The 22,962-nt window shown below is 33.2% G+C and overlaps 1 protein-coding gene across 24 annotated transcripts in view; it reads left to right on the forward strand.

Annotated features, from left to right (window-relative positions):
- LOC113523092 (TLD domain-containing protein 2) overlaps window positions 1–22,962 on the forward strand; it is a 161,447-nt gene that overhangs the window by 114,887 nt on the left and 23,598 nt on the right. For 15 of the 24 annotated variants that reach the window (XM_031914048.2, XM_031914053.2, XM_031914056.2 and 12 more), the window contains 14 exons: window positions 549–652; window positions 5,956–6,149; window positions 7,183–7,255; window positions 7,675–7,833; window positions 8,652–8,744; window positions 9,281–9,490; window positions 9,744–9,938; window positions 12,481–12,720; window positions 14,364–14,515; window positions 16,081–16,173; window positions 18,745–18,872; window positions 19,443–19,605; window positions 20,008–20,146; window positions 20,984–21,040. In XM_031914048.2, the coding sequence (XP_031769908.2) occupies window positions 549–652; window positions 5,956–6,149; window positions 7,183–7,255; window positions 7,675–7,833; window positions 8,652–8,744; window positions 9,281–9,490; window positions 9,744–9,938; window positions 12,481–12,720; window positions 14,364–14,515; window positions 16,081–16,173; window positions 18,745–18,872; window positions 19,443–19,605; window positions 20,008–20,146; window positions 20,984–21,040 (2,000 nt within the window). The remainder of the gene's footprint in view (window positions 1–548; window positions 653–5,955; window positions 6,150–7,182; window positions 7,256–7,674; window positions 7,834–8,651; window positions 8,745–9,280; window positions 9,491–9,743; window positions 9,939–12,480; window positions 12,721–14,363; window positions 14,516–16,080; window positions 16,174–18,744; window positions 18,873–19,442; window positions 19,606–20,007; window positions 20,147–20,983; window positions 21,041–22,962) is intronic. The other 9 variants (XM_026908964.3, XM_052897656.1, XM_052897661.1 and 6 more) reach the window with 4 other exon arrangements.

The raw sequence follows: 22,962 nt of genomic DNA on the forward strand, positions 1-22,962 counted from the left end.
CATTTTGTTTTATAGTTATACGTACAATAACAGTTTTCGCTGTAAGTGCGTTAGAAACACACCGTGATAACGTGGAACTTATTCCGTACCTTGACGTGGTGTCAAGGTGACATCCATGAATATTTATTTACACTGTTTTAACACTTACCAATTGAAAATAAATAGATATTTCAAATAGTTGGTTTTTAGTATTTAATGCGTAGATTTTAAAATAGATTTGTTACTTATTTGTTACGTATCAATTTATTATGTCAATTTTCATAAGTAAATAAAATTTCACACATAAGATATTTATGGGGTAGAAAGAACTAAACGAGTACTAACAACAGTTTCCATCATTGCACGTAAATAACTATCCGAAGGACGTTGTTTTGATATTGAAATCTACAAGCTTCAAAATATTCTTTTGATGTTTCCCGATTAGTATGTCGATAAATAATATTTTTTTTAAATATAATAAAATAATGGAGACATCACAAAGCATCATTTAATTCTATTCTAAACAGAGCTTGTACTAGAATGCTCTAGAAATTTCTATTGAATTGCAGAGATCCTGGACAGTCTACGGCCGGTGTCCCCGGAGGCGCCCAGTAGCAGTAGCGGACCTCAGAGATTCCTCAAAATCAACGTGCGACATATCACAGACGGACAGGTGATTTATATTCATGAATAACTCACGCCTGTTGATTCACTTTGTAAATGTTCTGTTTCACATTATTTGTTTACTATCCCGTTGACCTACTTCATTTTCCGGTTAGAAAAATAGTGTGGATTGCATTAGTAATTTATCACCAGACGAAATTTCGTTATAATGATAGCGTGTGTATATAACAATACCTACAAATAATGTATAATTTTTTTATCTTACTCTATTTCTATTTGTGTGGCAATATCATTCTCTAACGTCAAGGGTTTTTAGGCCGGTTGCCGCTGTTTTTATATCATGTTGATTATTATTTTGTTTGTTTACTATTAGTTTAATATTTAATGATAAATAAAACACAGTTTTATGCAATGAAAATAAAAAAGATAAGAGTATAAAATGGACGTAAAAAGAAAGGAAATAAAAAATGGAGGGATAAGCCAAACAATGGGGTTGTGTAGAACAATAGGTTGTGTTTCCAATGACCTACCTACACTGTCCGGTCATTTCACCTGCATATCTAATGTGTAAGTACATTCAATGTAATGTCCATGACACTATTATGAGAAAAAAGAATTCAAAGGAATGAAATTATAAAATTGTTGATTTCATTAATGAATATCTGATTTTCTACACGCTTTAGTCGCTCTCTGCTGCAAAATATCTATAACCTTTTGAAATACTATTTATATAACGGCATTGAAAAACAATTTAAAAATACTTTATATCCAACATACTTATATTATTTTGAAAATGGGAAAACCAGTGATAATGAACACTTCTGGATGTCGTATCCCAGATTCTGGTGAAAAGTGTGAACAATATTTAAATGTTATGTATCATCCTTTATACCACTTTTCAAACAACAAGTTATTCTTCTCTTCTCTCTTCAAGAATACAACTGTGAAAACCACAGTCAATTAGATGACAGTTATTTAAAAATTTTAATTATTATTTTGGTTTCTGTTGCACTCATACATTTTATTAAATATCTCTTAGTATATATAAAAATATCGTCAAGTTATGATAAACTGTGGACATATAGCCGAGAGCATTTCCATCAACAAAGATAAAACCACTAATTCCCTATTTATTGAAATTTAATGAAATTTCGGGCATGCACAAACTTCATTGCCTTTGGAAGTTAAGTAATGAGCAGCAGTATGATATGACCAAGCGTGGCAACACAGCAGTGGACGATTAAAGGCTCATATGATGATGATATGGATACAACGAAAATAAAAATTTTTTACTTGAAATATTTCATGTAGATTGCCGCACTGAGTAAAAGCGTGATCTCGGACTCGCTTGCGTTTTGTCATGTTTATTGGATTAATTATTTTGCATTAAAAATAACTCCACTGAATGAAGTATGAGCAAATCTACGAGTAGTCAGAGGCACTACTGCCCCATTCACCTTCATCTACATGAACGAAACGATATAGTTTTCGCATCAGCCTAACAATAAACATGTGGGATGCTAAAGTTGTAATGTAAACAACGTTGAATATTGTTTCGTGTAGACACAGGTGCGTGTCGAAAAACATTTTACAATGAATGTTAAAATTTATCATTTCATTATTTTTTATATTAATCATTTTGACCTTAGTTCCTAAAATTTTATATAATTTCCGAAGATTTTATTTATTTTATACATTTATTTCTATTTATTTAACATAATGCTAAAATATAATGAAAAACTGGTAGTCTATATCCTTCGATAATTTTATTTCAATACATTTTTGTTTGTAAATATGTATACAGAATGTTAGGCCGTGTAACGTTATCAATAGATGAAGCGATACTTAGAGCATTCGATGCACAAGGATTAAGTAATAAAGATATCGCCATCAATTTTGCCACTAACTTTGATAATGCAGCGAAGAATATCACTCCGAAATGTACTGTCAGACTTTTAGATCCAGGAAGCTATAGTAAACAAACTAACTGCAGCATTTATTATCAAAAAGCTTCAAGTGAAAAAATAAATAAAATTATCGATAAATTAGACTATAGAAAAGCTCCAGGTCTTGATAACATTAAAGTGTCAGATATTAAAATAGTCAGTAAGGCGGTATCGGTAGCTATTGCTAACCTCATAAATTCTAGTGTTAAAACTGGCGTATATCCCGATGAACTAAAGATTTTGTGTTAGACCGGTATTTAAGAAAGGGTTAAGAAATAATTATTTAGACTATCGTCCCATTACCTTACTTTCTACAATAGACAAAATAGTTGAAAAATATGTTTGCGAACAAATTCATAAATTTTATCGTAAGCAAGATGTAATTTACCAAAATCAATTTGGTTTTCAATCGGGTAAAAGTACTAGTCAGCTGTTATCTAAATTTACAGATGAGATTAATGAACATCTCAATAAAAAACAATACGTGTTGGCTTTATTCATAGACTTTTCCCGTGCTTTTGATACCCTAAAACATGCACAAATAATTACTAAACTTGATGAGTCTGGTGTACGTGGGCCTTTACTCAACTGGTGCAAGAACTATTTACAAAATCGTAAATTCACCGTTAAAATAGATGATGTATACAGTGATCATGTACCAGTAACTGAAGGTACGGCACAAGGATCTGTATTAGGTCCGCTACATTTTTTGTCTTATGTTAATAATATGCATAATATCGTAAAAAGAAAGGAAATAAAAAATGGAGGGATAAGCCAAACAATGGGGTTGTGTAGAACAATAGGTTGTGTTTCCAATGACCTACCTACACTGTGAAACACAGTTCATGTTACCAATTTGCAGATGATACGTGTCTAGTATTGTCTGACAAAAATATTCAAAAAGCACGAGACCTTCTACAATCTGATGTCAATGTCCTTCTTGAATGGTGTCATGATGCCGGATTGGTATTAAATCCAATTAAAACACAACTTTTGATCATAAAATCACCCTATTTAAAATTTCGTCCTCTATATAAACCTATCATTGCTCACAACCACAAGTGTCTACATATAACTAATGAAAGGAACTTTTGCAGCTGCCCCGCTATAACGGTCAAGGACAGCCAAACATATCTTGGCTTAACTATAGATAGTAAGTTTAATTGGAGTAAACACATCGAAAAAATTTGTAACAAATTAAGACAATTTTTAGCTAATATAGTCATCCTTAGACACCGAATTCCCTTTAAAGTAAAACTGATGCTGTATAATTCATTGGTCGAATCTTATGTTCAATATGGGTTGTCAAGTTATGGCCGCACTTATAAAACATATTTAAATGATATTTTTAAACTTCAACGTAGAATTTTAAGAACTATTGTATCTCCCAAAATTAAGATGCAGTATTATGACGATGATACTGGTCTTTTTCGACATTGCAATATTTTACCTGTACATCTACAATTTAAATACACATTTCTTAAGGAAAACTTTTTTAACAATAAATATTGGAACGAAATTAATCATGCTGTATATACGAGGGCGGTCGCACGGAAGCAACTTTGTACCAATAGCGCTCGCGTAAATAACTGTTATGGTGAGCGTACGGCTGACTACCTGGTTCCTCGATTTATTAATGAACTACCCACCGATGTACGAGATAATATTACTATTAGCAACATCAAGTGTAAATTAAAACGATACTTCTTGCATGGTTTTAATACAATCTAAATAATTTTAATGTATTTAGTATTAATATAAACCTACGTGGTTTCTAAATGCTAATGGAACATAAATTCTGTAACTTGTATTTTTATCGATAATAAAATAAAAAAAAAAAAAAAAAAAAAAAAAAGATGTGCGTGCGCTAGAAAATTATTATGCCTATTATTCATCATGTAATAGGATAATGATGAGAGGAAAATTCTAGTGGAAAACACAATGCACGTCATACCGAAGACAAATTGTGCCATTTTTTTTTTCTAAAAAAAGATATTATACTTAGAAACAATAGTACAGGTGAATGATGAAAGATGATAAAAATGAATATGTTCCATAAATGAATTAGTAATTACCTGTTCAAAGTTACCGGTTCATCTTTAAGAATTAGTTTTAATTCCACCTTTTTGACCATATTGTTTCGATCAATTAATTGATAACTAATTATATTAGCTTTGTTTTATCAATTACTTACTTATAATTATAATACTGTATGACTCAAGATAGTTATTATTCATCAATTAAGTTATTTAAAAATACATACAAAGGAATAATATTTCAAGGTCACAATATTTGTAACGTATTTTCAATGACTATAAAAAGGAGGCGATTCGCATTTTGCCTGCGTTCGTGTTCTAATCCGATTTCACTAATTTCTTTTGTCTATCCGTACCATTTACTCTCGTGGTGGTCCCATATTGTCGGATTTATCCGACAGATAAGCGGTTTTTGTGCGTTTGATTTGTCAGAATTGAAGTGCTATGTTTTGTGGGGGATGAAATATTAAAATATTTATTCTGATATTGATATCAGTCGGGATACTTTTTAATGAGTGATAATAGAATGGTAATCCTGCTTGCACTATCAATATACACTGGCCGGGCACCAGTGAAGTACGATAGATGAGAATGAAAGCAGATCGGTTGGCAAATCAAGATCTCCCTCTAGATCCACTTGATAGGGTATATTGCTAGCAATGGTACCGTGAAACGTAATTACTAACAGTTCCGTTCTCCTCTAAATTTGGGTATTTAGAGAAACTGCTACAAAGCCAAGCGGTTATATACTAATATACAAAAGGTTACGTATTATTTGTGTGCATATGGTTTATATCGGTATCACTCCAATATGATTTTGTTATCCATATTGTTGGCAAAAAAAAAACAACATACATTATAGCCACGATATACCGCCCACAACAGTCCAATATGTATCTTCGTTTCGATTGGGTACTATTTAAATTTAATATAATGGATAACCAATATTTAATGTATTCGTTATTTGGCTAGTATATAGATATCGTAATTACAATAGATATTTCTATTTCTTCTCTTTTCATTTAAGAGTTTCCTCTTGTCGGTGCAACTAATTCATGCGTCTTCTTCCAGCCAGCTTTATCCCAAGCCATATCTTTGAACTCCCTATACGACATGACACCTAGTGTTTCTTTTATCTGTCCCATGTACTTTTTCCTCGTTCTTCCTCTTCCTCTTTTGCCCTCTATTTTTCCTTCTACTGTATTCTTAAAAAAATCATCATGTCGTATAAGGTGGCCCAGCATTTTGCCTCTTCTATTCTCTATTATTTTAATTAATGTTCTTTTCTCGTTCACTCTTCAGGACTTCCTTAGATATTTCTATAGCGATATATAATTGTCCATCCTTAATTTTTTGTATGAATGTTGCAGGGCGTGGTGTCCGGCGTGCTTCTAGTGACGCCGAACGCGGTGATGTTCGACCCGAACGTGTCCGACGTGCTGGTGATGGAGCACGGGCCCGAATCATACGGCGTCATAGCACCCATGGAGTACGTCGTCAACGCCGCCATATTCTATGACATAGCGCACATGCGCACCCACGGACCGGACAACAACGCGCACAAGTGAGTACATAATATCTGTACCTGTGTATACCTGTAAAAATAGTGTAGATATAAAATAAATAAATAAATAACCCTTACAATAACGCGGTAATGTATCTCTGTCACAGTCTGTTACAATAGTGTTGCTTTCATAAAAAAAAATCATCGTTTAGGCGTTATGTATGAATGCCTAGACACTTAGTTGAGTGATGACCATTTTGGTTGCATAATTCCTAATAATTTTTGTAATTTGCCATTTAAATTTTCCATGTAATTTTAATTTGTTTATGTTTTTATTGTAATTGTTATTGGTTTGTGTTACATAAATATTTATATTTTTATTTATGTTTTCTTTCTTTCTTTATTTAAATGGGACTTAATGGAAAGTTAACCAGTTTTGTCGAAATTAGCATAAAAATATTCTTTTAATAAAATTAGTTATAAATCGAAACGTTCAATCAGTTAATCTATATTGTATTTGGTACTGCTGTTGGACATCGACAGACTGTTTCATGGTCGTATCAATTATTAGTTTGTTTCCATTTTTATTAAATTCTATTGGAACAAACTATACAAATAGATTCATTTGTCACTTCACCAGCGGACCTGTACTAAAAAGAGTCTGAAATCAGTTCAAAAATAGAATCTCCATACGTTAAAAAGAAAATTTTTTGAATTAGAAAAAAGGTTATTACAGGATTAATTCATTGGTTACACAGTACTTAGCCAATAGTAATGTTATTATTACTTTATATAGTTTTATCCATAATATGTAGATATATATCTTAGTGCCAATTCCCTCGCGGGGTTGACAGAAACGAATTTCTAAGGCCTATATTTTTGTACACGTAATAAAAAAAATATTCTTTCCAATGTGTCCTCCAGTAACTAAAAAAACATTGATAATACTTATAAAAAGCGATTTAAAAAAACTAAATACAGATTAATTCTACCATGCGAAACGTAACTAATTTGTACATTTAGTCGGTTCTAGTTTTGTTTTAGTTTGCAGCGTAGTCGTAAGTCTCATTGGATTATTTGTTGTGCGTTGCAGAGCGGAGCAAGCGGAGATCTATTACATGAACAAGTCGGAACATTCGCCTGGCAAAGACTCGCTTCTAGTCAAAGTGAGTATTATTGTTTCTATTGTAAATCTTATATAAAAGTTTGATGTTTTGAGTCGAAAAGTTTTCTCGATATTTTTAAAAAATACCAGAGGGAGACATTGTACAAAAGTCGATTGCTTGGGTACCTCTGTCCCATTCGTGTTTCTACCGTGAAGCAGTTGTGTTTGCATGACTGTGTTTCGGTTTGAAGGGTGGGATATGGCGTGAATTTACAGGGTACAGAGGAATAACACCTGAGTCCTCAGGAATGGCAACGCATGGGGGGGGGGGGGGATCATGGGCGAAACAGTATACTCTGTTACGTCCATGGTACTGCTCATGTCTATAGGCGACGGTTACCACTTTCCATCAGGTGGACCGTCAGCTTGTTTGCCATTCTAAGTTGTATAAAAAAAAAACATTACAATTATTATTTTCAGGATGAGACATTCCCCGAGTTGCAAGCAGCGAGCGCGGAGGGCGGCGAGGGGGAGGACCTATGCGGCGGGGAAGATCGTCCCGGCTCCGGCGACGAACGTGGCGGCGCCGCTTTCCCGAAAGCCTTCGAAAGGGAACTAGTCACACCTACCGCTTTGCAGGTATTACCCGCACTAATTACCTAAGGTTATCTCCACTGTAGATCCTAAAGTATTTATGTTCATATAGAACCATTCATTTAGATAGAATATACCATTAATTTTGTGTCCCATAGATACAAATTTAGATATTTAGTCGTATAAAAGACGATGTTATTTTAAAGAACATTTTGTACAAGGTATTTGCTAATACAATTGCATTTTTATAGCGTTATATTAAGGATTTCAAATAGATAATAAGACATTGAAAAATGCATTGTAACAGTAGAGATATAGTTACAGATCTAACAATAACTAAAGAATTAAGTAAAACTGTCACTAACTAGAACACTGTGAGCACTTCTTTATATTGTTAAGCAACTTTAATGCACAGTCCACATTCAAAGAAAAATAGTGAAATATAGATAAGATATTTTAGATAGAAATTACTCGTAGTATGTCGATCTGCCGATTGTTTGTTGGCGTTTGATTGAATTAAGGTCTAAATCGTACTAGTATAAATATATAGTTGATTAATTTAAATTATAGAAACGGTTGTACACTGCAATATCTTTGTTGTACACAGTGCCTTAGTCACAGCTTAGTTTATGATTAAATTGTTGTATGTTCACAGTGAAATTTAATTAATATTAGTACATGGGTAATTAGTATTATAGAGCCGTACACGAAATAAGTGCCGCTGTCAATGTGTGCGTCGTCTATGTTCATTAGTTTATTAGCTTTAGTTATTGCAATTCGCTTTTGCATAGATAATAATTTGTTTTGTGCTTCACTTTTTATTTTCTCGCTTTAAGTGCAAGTAAACGCTTTTGTGTTCACAGCAACAAACAATAGAAGAAAGGCGGAAATCTTTACTGGATCACCACTGGGCTATACCAAGCAAAGATAGAATGTCAATTGATCAAGGAAGCGAGGTAGGAGTTGTCCACGTAACACCGCTATCTTTCATCGCATTGCAATATTGCCTAATGTTAATGTTAAATATTTATCTTGAAGTACTATTTGGTGTAAGTTTATGTATATTTATATAAAACTTAGTAATTCACGCGAAACTGATCCGACTTGTGATTTATTGAAAATATTTAATAACAAATGTGAATTAATGTGTATAATATTTATTTATTTAGGAAATATTAAAAATTTCATTTCTCTTATAATGAATAAAGACAAAAAAACTTGCAGAAATATTTTTCCATAATATTTCTTGTGAATCTGTATCTGAGATCTGGCATACTGATTTGTTATAGTATCTACTAATGAAAGGATCTACGATTATATAATATTTCAATGTTCTTCTCTGTCAGAGTCTGCTGTATAAATCAAAACGTAAAAGTTGATCTCTTCATTTTATTCGAAACTTAATTTTTCAGTCTACTTATATATCTATAATACCATTATAATAATAATTGTAGAAGTAAAGCTTGGTATACAAACGTGCATGATAATGCAGGTGTCCTCAAGCACCGAGCACAAAGATGAAAGCGGGGAAGGTGGTGAGGGCGGGGAGGGCGCGGAGGCGGCGGAGGGCTCGGGCGCGGAGGAGGGCGGCGATCGCGACGAGCGCCACGACGCACAGCACCTGGTCAAGCTCTCCTACCACGACTCCGGCATCGATATACGCGAGCCGCTGTTGCATGTCACGCCCATCAACACCAAGAAGGTAATCTACAATAGTTTTGATAATCTTTAAAACATAAACATGTAATTTACCGATAACATATTCTTTTGAAGTTATTTTAATTTTTTTTTTCTATGTTAATTGCCATTCGCGATAATAAGAGTATGGTCATTTTTAGGTTCATCACGTGTTAACAGGTAGTTTTTTTTTTTTATATGTTTAATATTATTATTATAAACTAAATGTAAATCACAAATAGGCAGACATACACTCCAATATATCAATGGATTTCTAGGATCATCAGACAGACATAGAGCACGATGATTATCATCATGAAATCGAAACCATATATGAGATCGCGGAGCCGGACGCAGATGTCTCTATGTACGACAACTGGGACTGTGTCGTCACTTACGAGGCAAAATTTCCAAGTCGATTCGCTAATGAACATCGCGATGTTGAAATGATGTCTAGTTCGTCCCGCGACGAGGTGAGAGGTTATGGGACTTCTCGGCAACGGAAATATTTCAATGTGGACAATTCTTATTGTGTCTTTTGTAAATCTTACCCTCTAGACAAAAAGTAATTATTTGTAGATACGTTTACGCAATCACACGCATGAGAAGACAAGATAACAGATGTCGCATGATATCGCTGTTTCTTATTCCTAGAAACGGAGTTTTCCCATTAGAAGATTATATAAGATGGTACTGCTCATGTCTATAGGCGACGGTTACCACTTTCCATCAGTTTACAGTTAACAGTCTACAGAAAACAGTTTTTTTTAATGGGTGACAATGGAATGGTAACTCTGTCTACGCTATCAATATACGCTGGCGGGGCACCTGTGAGGGATAGATTATAGGTGACGATAAAAGCAGGTTAGTTAGCCCATCGTGACGAATTTTACTAGAGTTAACCACCATGGTTTCCAGGGCGAACCGCGTAGAGGTCGACCTGATAGGGTGTATTGCTGGCAATGGGTTAGCTAGACTATTAAGACATATTATCATCATATTGTATTTTTCTCAGCCCTCCAGTACAAAAACAGGAATGTGATAATGGACACTATTATACGCTGGCGCGGCATCAAAGGATGGATGTTGGTGACAATGAAGCAGGTGAGTTAATCCCATTGCTATTAGCAATATACACCAACCAGGGGGAACCGTCGACTTGATCGCGGTTTGCTGGCAATGGGTCAGCTAGACTCCAACTAACAATCATGATTAATTATCATTATATTGTGATGAATTCATCATGATGAGCTAACTGACCTGTTTTCATCCTCATCGTCCTTTACTGGTGCCGCGCCAGCGTATCCCGTTAGCGCAGGCGGGATTATTATTCCATTTTCATCCAATAAACAAAAAGATACTATTATTCCGACATCATTTTGTGACATAAGCATACCATAATTTTAATCTATCATTCCTAATTGGTACTCTAGCAGTTTTAGTTATAAATTTAGGCTCGATCTTCAATCATCCCAATCATTTAATTTACACAAAAAACAAAAATGTATATGCAAATAAAGTTTGCGACTTGTCTAGAGGATAATAGGTAGAGTCTGTTTTTCTTATTGATTTATATACCTCATGTGGAATCTACGTTCTTATAATTGTTTTTCTTTTCCCTTATGTTGTACTTTCTATTCGTTTGTTTTGTTTTCAAATATTTTATTCTTAGACCAGTATGATTCATATTTCAAGGTTGTATCGATTTGTTGTTGGTGGTTTTTGACATCTTTGTTTGTTGTGTGACCAACTGTGAAACGAGTTTAATGCATTATTTACGTATTACGTATCATTGTTTCTTGCGATATGTTGTTTCTCTTTGACTGTGACGGAAATTCATACTTATTTCATCTATGTATATTAATATATTATAAAGCGGCAAGATTTTATGGTTTGTTTGTAATAAATAAAGTCTAAAACTACTTAACCGATTTTAAAAATTCCTTCACTTATATATATAATTTTCTAAAGTTCTATTTACTCATGTGAATTCGAGCCGTGTCGCTAATAATTCATAAAACTATAATAATAATAAAAGTTTATTATTATTACTAATTCATAAATGTGTAATTTATAATTAAAGGAACAGTATTATGATAGCCTTCATTTTGTTTTGCATTTGATACAATTTTTTTATTTTAATCAATTATTAAAAGAGCATACTAAGAATTTAAAATTTTTCCATGCTACTATGTTTGGTAAACACGCTGATTCTCCACGTTATTTAAAGTTTAACTTTTGGCTATAGAAATGAACATGAAATAAATGCTCCGCTGCTCATATTCCACGAGTCTCTCTCTTTAAAATACTATTCTACTATTTCCAAGTTAGTTAAATAGCGGTATTTCGCTACCAGAATACTTTTTAAATATTCAATTGAAAATTTTGGAAATTATTAAATTGTTTTCGGAAATTAAGAAATTGTTCTAACATTACCACACTTCAATAGGCTTCAATATGAACCCTTCTAATAGTTACGACAATAATTAATAATAATAATTAATTTAATAATTGTGAGTCAATATATAGATACGTTTGTAACTGTTTACGTTCATCAGTTTACCAGAGGGACACTTTGTACAAAAGTCAATTGCTTGGGTACCTCTGTCCCATTCGTGTTTCAACCGCGAAGCAGCTGTGTTTGCATGGCTGTGTTTCGGTTTGAAGGGTGGGATATGGTGTGAATTTACTAGGTACAGAGGAATAACACCTGAGTCCTCAGGAATGGCAACGCATGGGGGGTATCATTGGCGAAACAGTATACTCTGTTATGTCCATGGTACTGCTCATGTCTATAAGCGACGGTTACCACTTTCCATCAGGTGGACCGTCAGTTTGTTTGCCATTCTAAGTCGTATAAAAAAAAATATATTTTTCTCCGCATAATTACTTTTTGTTTTTCCAAAGATTGACTAGAGGAGAATGCTATATAGCAAGTCCGTCTTTAGTATTAAATATTTGTTTATACTGTGGTGAATAAAGAGTAAATAAATAAATAAATATGTGTGTATATAGGTGTACAGCGATGCGGACATAGTTCTGTCTGCGGAGTGGGTACCGCCGGTGGTGGTGTCCCGCGGTGAGCCGCCGCTATCGGCTCCGCCGTTAGGGGAGGCCGACCGGGCACCGCGCAAGCCCGCAGCTGTCTCTTTCTCGCTCGACGGCGGCCAGCAGCACCACCAGCAACAGCAACAGCAGCAGCATCAACAACAACAACAAAAGGACGACGCCAACAAGCCTGACAAGAAGAATAAGGTACTAGTGCCACAAATTAGGAATTTTGTTTTTTTTTATCTTGTAATATTGACCAGTTTGGTATTGATTAATTAACACGGGCTATTTATTAAAAAGTAATGACCGTCCCAAGTAAATGCTATCAAAATCATAACAAAACAATAAAATGTGAGGTTGAAAATAAAAGAAATAAAAGAAATTGAAAAAAAAAAATGAAAATAAAATATTTGTTTGTTGAAGACTATGTAAGAAGTGAATTGGTTTAAATTGATCACTTCTTTGTGCCCGTCCCATAAGATTCCTGAATTAAAAATATATACAAAAAATGCTATAAACTACACATTTCTTGCGGTGTTGCCCGCTTCTAATTATGTTGTTCCCATATATTAGTCCCGTTTATTATTTATATACTTAAATGATAATTACCTTCATAAAATTTCAGCGAATTCGACTAATAGGTTATTTTATAGCATTTTATATTTGATTTTTAGATTGATATAACTTTTTTATTTATGAACCAATGGAAATAAAACAGACACTAAATATCTAGTGAAGTAAACTGCAACGTATTAGTGAAAACCGTATTCAAATAGGTTAAGCCGTTTCTGAGATTAGTTTGCACAAACGTACAAACAAACAGATATATAGAGAAACAAGTAATAATAAATAATAAATTTATTTCTTTATACAAAGGTAGTTATATAGTTATTATTATTATTATTAGAGAAACAAAAAATCTAAACATCATTATTTTGGGTTCTATTGTGTTCATAAAGCCCCTCTATAATAGTTTTTCTTATTTATCTTCCGTGTACAAAGTGTCCAGTTACGATTTTATTATATGTATTGATGATATTTTTCATAGAGTTTTATATACATGAATCTAAAAACCCTGTTTGCGGGTAATAACAGATCCAATTTCGTATGATGACCGAAAAAAATTACATTTTATGTGAATCTAAATCCAAATTGTTCGTTACCGATTGATACACTTCTTATACGGCATTCTATGCAACAACCCAAGCGATAAATATTCCATCTGATTGCGGTATAAAATAAAACGGGCGAGCCCAAACGATCTGGTTTATTGTTATGTCCTTTATTTTTTTTTATAAAGGCTCTTGTATCATGAACGACTCAGATTCAGTTGAATTGACTACATACGATTGTTCGATGTTAAGTTAATTTACCTAATGAATATTGTATAGTATTTTCAATCCTATACTATTTGTTTATATTATTCATACTGTTTTATGCAACTTACAATGGGAAACAACTAAGATTATTTAAACAAGCCTTTTTTTATTTAAAAATAAAAATAACTACTTGCAAATTGGTTAGAAATATGTATTATTAAAATATGATTTTCATATTTCAAGAATGCGTTTTTTTAACCAATTTACATAATAATACATATTTCTAAACAATAATTATTGTGCAATTGAAAATTTTCGAAACGGGCGGGATTTGGACCCAAACCATGGACCATAACCTTTTATTAATACTGGTACTAGTTGCAGGTTCAATATTTATATATTTACTGACTTTTAGCGCGACATCGTCCGTATGTCCGGAATATGTTGTTAAACAGTCATCGTAAGACACCAAACAGTAACAAACTAACTTACATTTATCATATTAGTAAGGATTTTTTTTTCTGACAGATGCTCAAACGGTTGTCGTATCCATTGTCGTGGGTAGAGGGTCTGACTGGCGAGGGAGGGGCGCCGGGTCCGCAGAGCTCGCAGGCGGAGTCACTGCCCAGCTCCGCAGACAGCCACAATTCCACCAGCGTCTTCTCCAAGGTCTTCAACAGGTAATTACTTGATTTACATCAAACATCACCTAATATAATCTCTTCGCAATGATATTCAGTAGACTGACTAATGATGTTCTCGAATCGAAAATCGAAATAACGTCAAATGGACATTGCTTTATATTTGGTATCATTTCATTTTAATCTCAATTCGAGTTCGTTAATGTCTGTCCACAATACAATGCAATTTTAATTTTCCTCTAATGTCGAACCGTAGTTTTCGTTATAGAGATAAAAAAATCCATCTTAGAATCGATTCCATAAAAAAAAATCTTACAGATCTACGTAATTTTGTTTTTAACATTTATATTAATAGGTATAGGTGACGTAACAACAAGGTATTCTTATGATTTAATTTTTCTATATTATTTCAACTATATATAATATTGTGCTATACTTACTCAATATATCTAATCAAGTAATGTACCATGCACTATTGTAAAACATTTAAACTGAACAATCTAAGGAATGAAAGAATATATAATATTTTAATGGGCGTTACACGCATTTTACGAAGTTGATAAGGGATGGAGAGCCACTACGTAGGCATGATGTAGGTAGGTACTGATGCCATTCGTGGTTATCAAGATAATCTGTGAACATATATTTATAAAGACAAATGTAAAATTTATTTATGTAGATCACTCAAGATAATTTTTAAAAACCATGTATCAGTTCCTAATATTTATAAAAAAATTAACCCATTCATTCATTATCGTGCTATATTTAAAACAACATTATTTATTCATTAAATATACAATGTTGTTATCAGTAACGATACTATAAAACTATACAGTTTTAGTTACTTCAATGCAACTTGTTTCATTTGTATGGCCTTAATGTATTTTATAACATAAATCTCATTGTGTATTTACACATATGAATGGTGTTTTTCATTCATTTTAGTAATATATTCTCAAGGCTATAAAATTGTTAATACAAAATAATGACATTCTAAATAAGTTGAAGACGCGAGATTGTATATATTGCAAATAATTTAACCATGTAATAATTAATAGGTGTACCAAAGTAGTTGTATGTAACTCACATGCATGGAATCGATGATACGCCCTCCACAATTAGTACATAACTATAATCTTACAGTGATACTTCTTCCATGCATACGAGGCTCTATTTCATTTAGCGCGCTTACAGACGAGTCTAAACGATAGTTACAGTTAATAAAGTATTATTTTTTGTTATTAAATTATGTCATAGATTATATACATAATTTTCCGGAAGATTATCAATCATTATACAATAAATATTACTGCTTAATATGCCAATGGCTACGTACTTTACGTACGTACAATTACGTACTTAGTCTTTGGTTCATACTCGTCGATAAGCGCTGTACTCGCTTCGTTGAACTCGCGCCATTCTCGCTCCACTTAAGGGGGGCCTTACACGGTCTACATAAACATCCCGTTGACAACTAACAAAAATATGCGACACACATATACACATGCTCGTCGAAAAAGTTTAATGTTGCAATCGTACATTTTTCCTTTGCTACCGTGGATGCTAACTGGATGTACCGAATTTGCATTCGTTGGTGCGTAAAGCTCGCCAATGAATTTAGTTGAGTTCGGTACGGGATTGTTCCTGAGTAAAACGCCGTCGGAGGAGGCGCCACAGGACGTGTTCTCGACGTCGGGGTACGTGACATCAAGCCTCTGTCAATGTGCCCACTTCGTTGTGTTGCGTATACGGATCGCCCGCTGTGACGACTTGTCTAGCAATTTTAAACCTTAATGCTTTGATCCTAGCCTCCGTTGTTTATTGATAACATCATGTGTACTTGGATTTATTTTTATTACACTAGGTCATTCTTCTAATGATCTTCCTAAAATATTCCATTTGTGCAGTGAATATGTAATTGCGGATGATTTAATACATGCGTTTGTTTATTGTCATGCAATAAGCATACTGTATTCCGTTCAGTGACAAATTTTGGATTAATTTTAATCCTATTTTTTAACAATATAAAATGAGACAAAGTCAGTTATGGCAACACAAACATTAATTTGCTGGCGTCGATTTATGTTGCATTGCGTTTATACTTTTTGCACATTTTCTTAGTTACATAAATAGTAACGATTTATGGACTACATGTCCATGGAGTTTATGAAAAAAGAGAATTTATTGGTCATAATATTAAAAAAAAATTAAACGCATTAAATGAAAAAAAAAATGGTAAAATTTTAAGCTAGCTATAAAAGGAAACAGTGTGTGGCAGTCCCACCAAAGTATAAAGGTTTATTTAATGCATTTATTAATTAAAACGTCGTCGCGGTGTATTTAATTTAGTATACTCTTTCACACTATTCTCTTATTAGGCATCTCCACCGACATAGTAACTGTGTTTGTTGTCTATTGTCTTGTGTAAAAGGTCGTGAGTTTCATTGAACGATCTAGAATACCTATCTATATATTAATGTCAAAATTCATTCGCTTATTTTGTAAACGATTATAAATGTTTAATGGCATGATGTATATGTGTTAGGAATATTTATAATGTGTATATGAACTAGAGCATTCGATTGATTATTATTCAATGGATGTTGTTATAATTTATCATAGCACATAGCATTTATAAAAATAAGCTGTAACGTATCGTATTATGATAAATTATAAAAGCGCCTAATGAGACATCTATGCGTCATATATAGATCATGGATAATAGCTTATTTTTTTTTTTGCGTGAGTTAAATATAAATTAATCGTACAGCGTAGTTTCAGACTACTCTAAAACTATGCTGCAACATCTAGATGTCGCTGTGTAATGTTCAAGAGAATTTATTCAATTGGCTGTTTCTAGAATGCTCTACTTTGTATACATCTATAGATGTCCAATTTAAATTTAGTTAATTTCCCCGCATAGAAGTATCATCATTATGTAAAATAGGTGAATTTTAAAAATGAATGTCGTTCATACTTTTCAAAATCATCGCATTCATTATACACGAGCGTTTTGTCTTATTGGCACCTTATATTTTAATATCGTTAATATGTCATTTATGTTAAAAATATTTCAGCATGTTTAGCTTCGATATGTTTATATGTCTTCTTAAAAATATGCCTTGTGTGTTAAATTTAAGAACTTGTTATTATTATTACTATTTAATTGCCATCAGGAGGGATTGGAACCCTGTCACATTCACTGGTTTCTTAAAAGAAATTGCATTTAATTTTCTTTCAGTTCAAAATAAAAAATATTTTCGTTGTAGTGAACGGAATGCGTTGTTTTTATATGTTTAAATCGTCTGATTCAACTCGCCAAATTGCCAATTAAAAATAATTAGATACCATTATCACTTATTTAAATAACGTTTTTATCAAATTATTTACAATTAATGCAAATACAGAAATTTTCAATATTAAATTCAAACCCGATCGTTATATGTATTTTTTATGATATTACGAAAATGGAACTCCAGAGTGTGACAAGGCTTCATATCTATCTATCTTATTGTAAACTAACCAAATTCTAGCAGGAGATTCTTTTATGTTGTATAAAATAATTTTTTACAGGTGCAGTAAATAAAAACTATTGTTACTAATTTTTATTCATTCATTTTGTAGAACAGCGTACTTTGGTTAAGGTATACATATAGTAATAATTTTAGGACTATTTTACTTGTGATACTAAAAACAATTTTATGACAAACTTAACTACTAAAAAAACGATAAAGGAGTAATAATTATTTATTACCTGTGTTTCACTTTTATCACATGAGTTTTTCAGATATATCAACGAAATATTTTTTGCATTTTACAATAAAAGAAATAATTTGTTTTATAAATTATATTTCTATTGTTGCTAACTGCAATGGAAAATCTCTGTTGCTTTTAATGGTTTGATGATCAGTAAAATAATCAGTAAAAAATCTATTAATTATACCTCTTGAGCAATATTAATAAAAGATATTAGGGTCTGTTTGAATAAAACTTGATGAAAATGTAAACAAATTAATAATTAAGATCGATTCGATCATAAGACACTCTGATGATGTTCAACATTAGGATAAGTAAACAATTGATTAGTTGATGGAATGTTTCAATTTGTTACTAATTTTATTTAGAGTTTTTTTGTGATAATTTTAATAAAATTTGGTTACCTTTTCATTAAATAGATCTTAATTAATCAGACTATATTATTCTTCGGTCGTTGACAATTTTTTTCCTTTCGAATTCGCTGTATTATTAAATAACCGATGTATGCGCAGACGCAGCTCACTTGGCGGTTTCGGTCGGTCGCACGCCAAGTCTACGCCAAGCTCCACCCAACCCCGTCTCGATTACCGCAGCATGGTGTCCGTCGACGATATGCCTGATCTCTTCGCCTCTTTTGATAGTCAGTATTGTTTATTAATAGAAAGGTTATCTAGTTGTGTTCTTGTACATGCAAATATAGTAGAGAACGAAAGAAGCGACGAGTTCAAAAGTATTACAATGAGTCAGTGGTTGCAGATGGCTCAAGATAGAGAGGTACGGCTCTATAGAGAATACATGTTCAATAGTGTACAATTAACAGCTGAAATTATGATGAGCTTTGTTGAAATAATATTTTGAATATTTGAATTTATATAAATTTAGTAAGAAAAATAGTATATACAACAATTTCTCCGAGACTTCGAAGCTTTGAAATAAATTGTTTGTGTAAAAAAATTTGAACGTGTTACACAATATTTATGCTAATTGTAGATCGATATTTGTGTTTTTTTTTTTTTTATTGAACATGTTTACTTCCATGTTTATATATTGAAGATAGTTGTTCATAGTATATGTACTAGAGTCGCAGACAAAATGAAAAGCAGTTTCGTTTAAGAAATCTCATAAAACTACCAACAGTCCTATATTATTCTACTACGCAATTTCTTTTTTTTTGACATAGTTTTATATCCTTCATGTTTTGTGATCGCAGAGTTGATTCCCCGGCCAGCCAGGCCGAGTGACGACCCGCCTCTGTACCTCCGTCTGCGCATGGGCAAACCAGCCGGCCGTCCATTGCCACGCACCACACCGCTCATGTCTTACGGCCGCAAGCGCATGAAGCCCGAATACTGGTTCGGAATACCTAGGAACAGGTACCTATTGCTACTGCATTATTTACGTTGTATAAGTTATACTGGTTTCCATGAAGTGGTTCGTAACTTCTTTTGTAATGCGAACTGCTAAGGAATATAATACCCTTCCTGCTTTTGCTGTGAATAAGTATTTATTAGGTAAGCGCGCTCTATCCTACCTAGATCACTATCACTTACCATCAGGTGAAGTAAGATCAAACGCAGATTCATTTTTGAATAAAATAAAAAAAAAAATCTATTTAACTCTATTGTATTACTTAATTGCTCGAAACAAGCTTCACATTCAAAGAACATAATTTTTTTTTGTTGAGAGATCTTTGGTGTTTACCATCGTCATATATTTCTTCACAGATATTTTAATATCCAACGTGCAACTTTTAATGAAATTTTTTTTTTCTTTAGGGTGGACGATCTGTTTAAGTTTTTGACCCACTGGGTGCCAGACCGGTACGGGCCACTGGGTGACGTGACCGCGCAGGGCTACGAGCTCATCGACAGTGACACGGAATGGGAAGATGATGACGCCAAGCCTGGACACAAGGTATGTTTACTACGGATATTAAGTGAATAAATGTTACTTTGCATGCCCATATTTTTCCATAATATTATATTTTATTTTATTGTAATTACATTAGGCTCAATAGAGCTTAACAAAATTTGATTCCTACGAACAAAATTATATCGAAGAAAATGTATAGAGGATTGTATTAAATTGAAAGAAAAATACAAATATAATTAGTCTTGATACTACTGATATCGTGTATTCGTGATTAATCCGTAAACAAAAACTCTCAATTCCAATTTCCAAATAAGAATGTTCACTTAGGACAAGATCGTAAATAAATCTGATCATGCTCGCGTTTTTTGTTGGTTTTTAAAAGATACGCGTAGCAAAATGTGGGCGTGTCGAGTGTGACGTTCACCACGATGGCAACTCCCCTCCCCCTACAAATAATAAATGAAATTATCTATAGATATATTTTCATTAGCATAAGTATGAGGTACAACGACACAGCAATACGTATTTTATCCTGCCCCGACTTGACATAAGTAGATAGTATTTTACTAAATTAAGTGTTACTTTACGAAAATTTACTAAACAGTGGTAACTGTTTAGTTGATTAGAATTATTATGTTTAATTATGCCACTATTATTACGTGTGCGACTGCTGTCATTTGAGGATTAACTACTGTTATCTTTATATTATTATTCTAAACTGCAATTGATCATGAACGTGTAGCCCGCACTCAATGTCACTCTTTTACGTATCACATATCTCTATTATCTCATCAAGATAACAAGCTACAGTATATATTTATGACCTGTATCGGACGGTGTTAATTAATAGAACAAAATGTCTCTGTTTTCTTGTCGTAGGGCGAAAGAACCGGCAGCTCGGGCGATGTTTCGGACATTACCAGAGAATCGTGGGAGGTAAGTCTCTCTTTGTATATATAAATTTTTTATTATTATTCTTACATGACTTTCTAACACGTTCGTTTCGTTACTAACAACGCTTCTAACACACTTTATCGATAACAAAGCATCTCACATTAAACATTACAGTACACATTTGACATAGATGTTTCTGATAATGATACCTCAAACTGTTTTTGGTCGCACTATATTATACAAGTATATTTACATTTACGTCACTGCATTAGCACAGCGGCGGTACAAACAGAATGGTTATCCATCGCCATATATAGGGTGTTGAGGCATTCGAGATTGGTTTGTTTTCAATTTTACTTACGTTCTTATCAATATTAATATGCCATTGTGAATGATATCATACTATGTAATGGCATATGTTAGTTTACCTACTCAAGTTAGATGACAAATTCATTAAGAGCCCCTCTTTGCTAAGAATCGCAATGTTCATTACATTATGACATTATAAATATATTGTAAAGGAAAAATATACATCTGTTTTATTTTAAATAACTATTAGAAATATTTTAAAATCTTATCGGAATTTAACGCAACGCAATTGCAGTTAAATTGTACGTACTATAATATATATTTGATTTTCATTTCTGACATTAAAATTAACTATTATAAATAAGTACATTTCTAATAACATTTTGGAATGCAATGCAAATAAAATCATAATTGCAAATGTAAATATGTTGTTTGTTGCAATATTTTATTATTTTTACAGATTATTTATTTATAAATTATCGTAATTATAAATTAATCTTTACAATGTTTTATTTTAATATCTATTCAATATATTTTTGTGTCAATTCCTTCGTCTCATTTTTTGCGTTCTGCACCTTGAGATTCTTTTTTTTAGCCACAGAGGGGGCAAACAAGCATATGGTCCATCTGATGTTAAGTGGTTACCATAGCCTATGAACACCTGTAATACCAGGGGTATTTGCGCGCGTTGCCGACCCTGAAGCGTTTTCTTTACCCCGTTTTGAAGAATCCCTAAGGTTACGCGGTAAATTAGGTTAGCAAATTCGATTAAAGAACAAAGTACTGCTTCAAGTATATGAAAGACTCCCACCGCATATCAGAAATGATGCAAGTCCACAATTAGCTAGAACTGCAACGGTTAGCCGGCTTGGCCATTTCCCCAGCCGGTGCCATGTCATAGCACAAGCTTTAGCTCTCTAAATGAACATCTCGGTGGTAGTATGTCACCGCAATAAGGTCGGGCAAAGACCACGTTGCTTGAGGTCCGCACCTGCACCTTGCAAGAGGTTTGCAGATAATCCAGTGTATGAGTGTGTGTGTGTGTGAACAAGCATTTGATGAGCCGACATAGTACGGTCAACCACCGACGCATACATAAATCAGACAATCTTTGCGTTTGCTGCGACTTGTGTGGAACTTTAACTATTCAACTTTACCATTGGGAGATTTTGTACAAAAGTCATTTGTTTGGATACCTCTGTCCCATTCGTGTACCTTGAAACAGTTGTGTTTGCATAGGTGTGTTTCGGTTTGAAGATTGGAATATGGCAGTTAATGTACAGGGTACAGAGGCATAACAGCTTAGTCCCAGGAATGGCAACAATACATGGAGGGTGTCATGGGCAAAATAAATACTCTGTAATGTCTATGATACTGTTCATGTCTATAGGCGACGGTTACCACTTTCCGTCAGGTGGGCTGTCAGCTTGTTTGCCATTCTAAGTTGTATAAATAAAATATAAAAAAAAAATTGTATGAATGTTAAATGAGTAATAGAGGAATAAAAAAAGTATCAGCGTTGTAATGCTGCGATACTTAGCTCAAAGGGCTTCTTAATAAATTCGGTTCGATATTAAGAGTGGGCTTAATCGTGGATCACCCATATGTTTGTTTACTGATAAAAACCTGATACGTTGCATTTCCTACGTTTGTTT

The sequence above is a fragment of the Galleria mellonella genome, unplaced genomic scaffold (genome assembly GCF_026898425.1).
Source record: "Galleria mellonella isolate WM207_F2 unplaced genomic scaffold, CSIRO_AGI_GalMel_v1 utg38, whole genome shotgun sequence".
Classification (NCBI taxonomy): domain Eukaryota; kingdom Metazoa; phylum Arthropoda; class Insecta; order Lepidoptera; family Pyralidae; genus Galleria; species Galleria mellonella.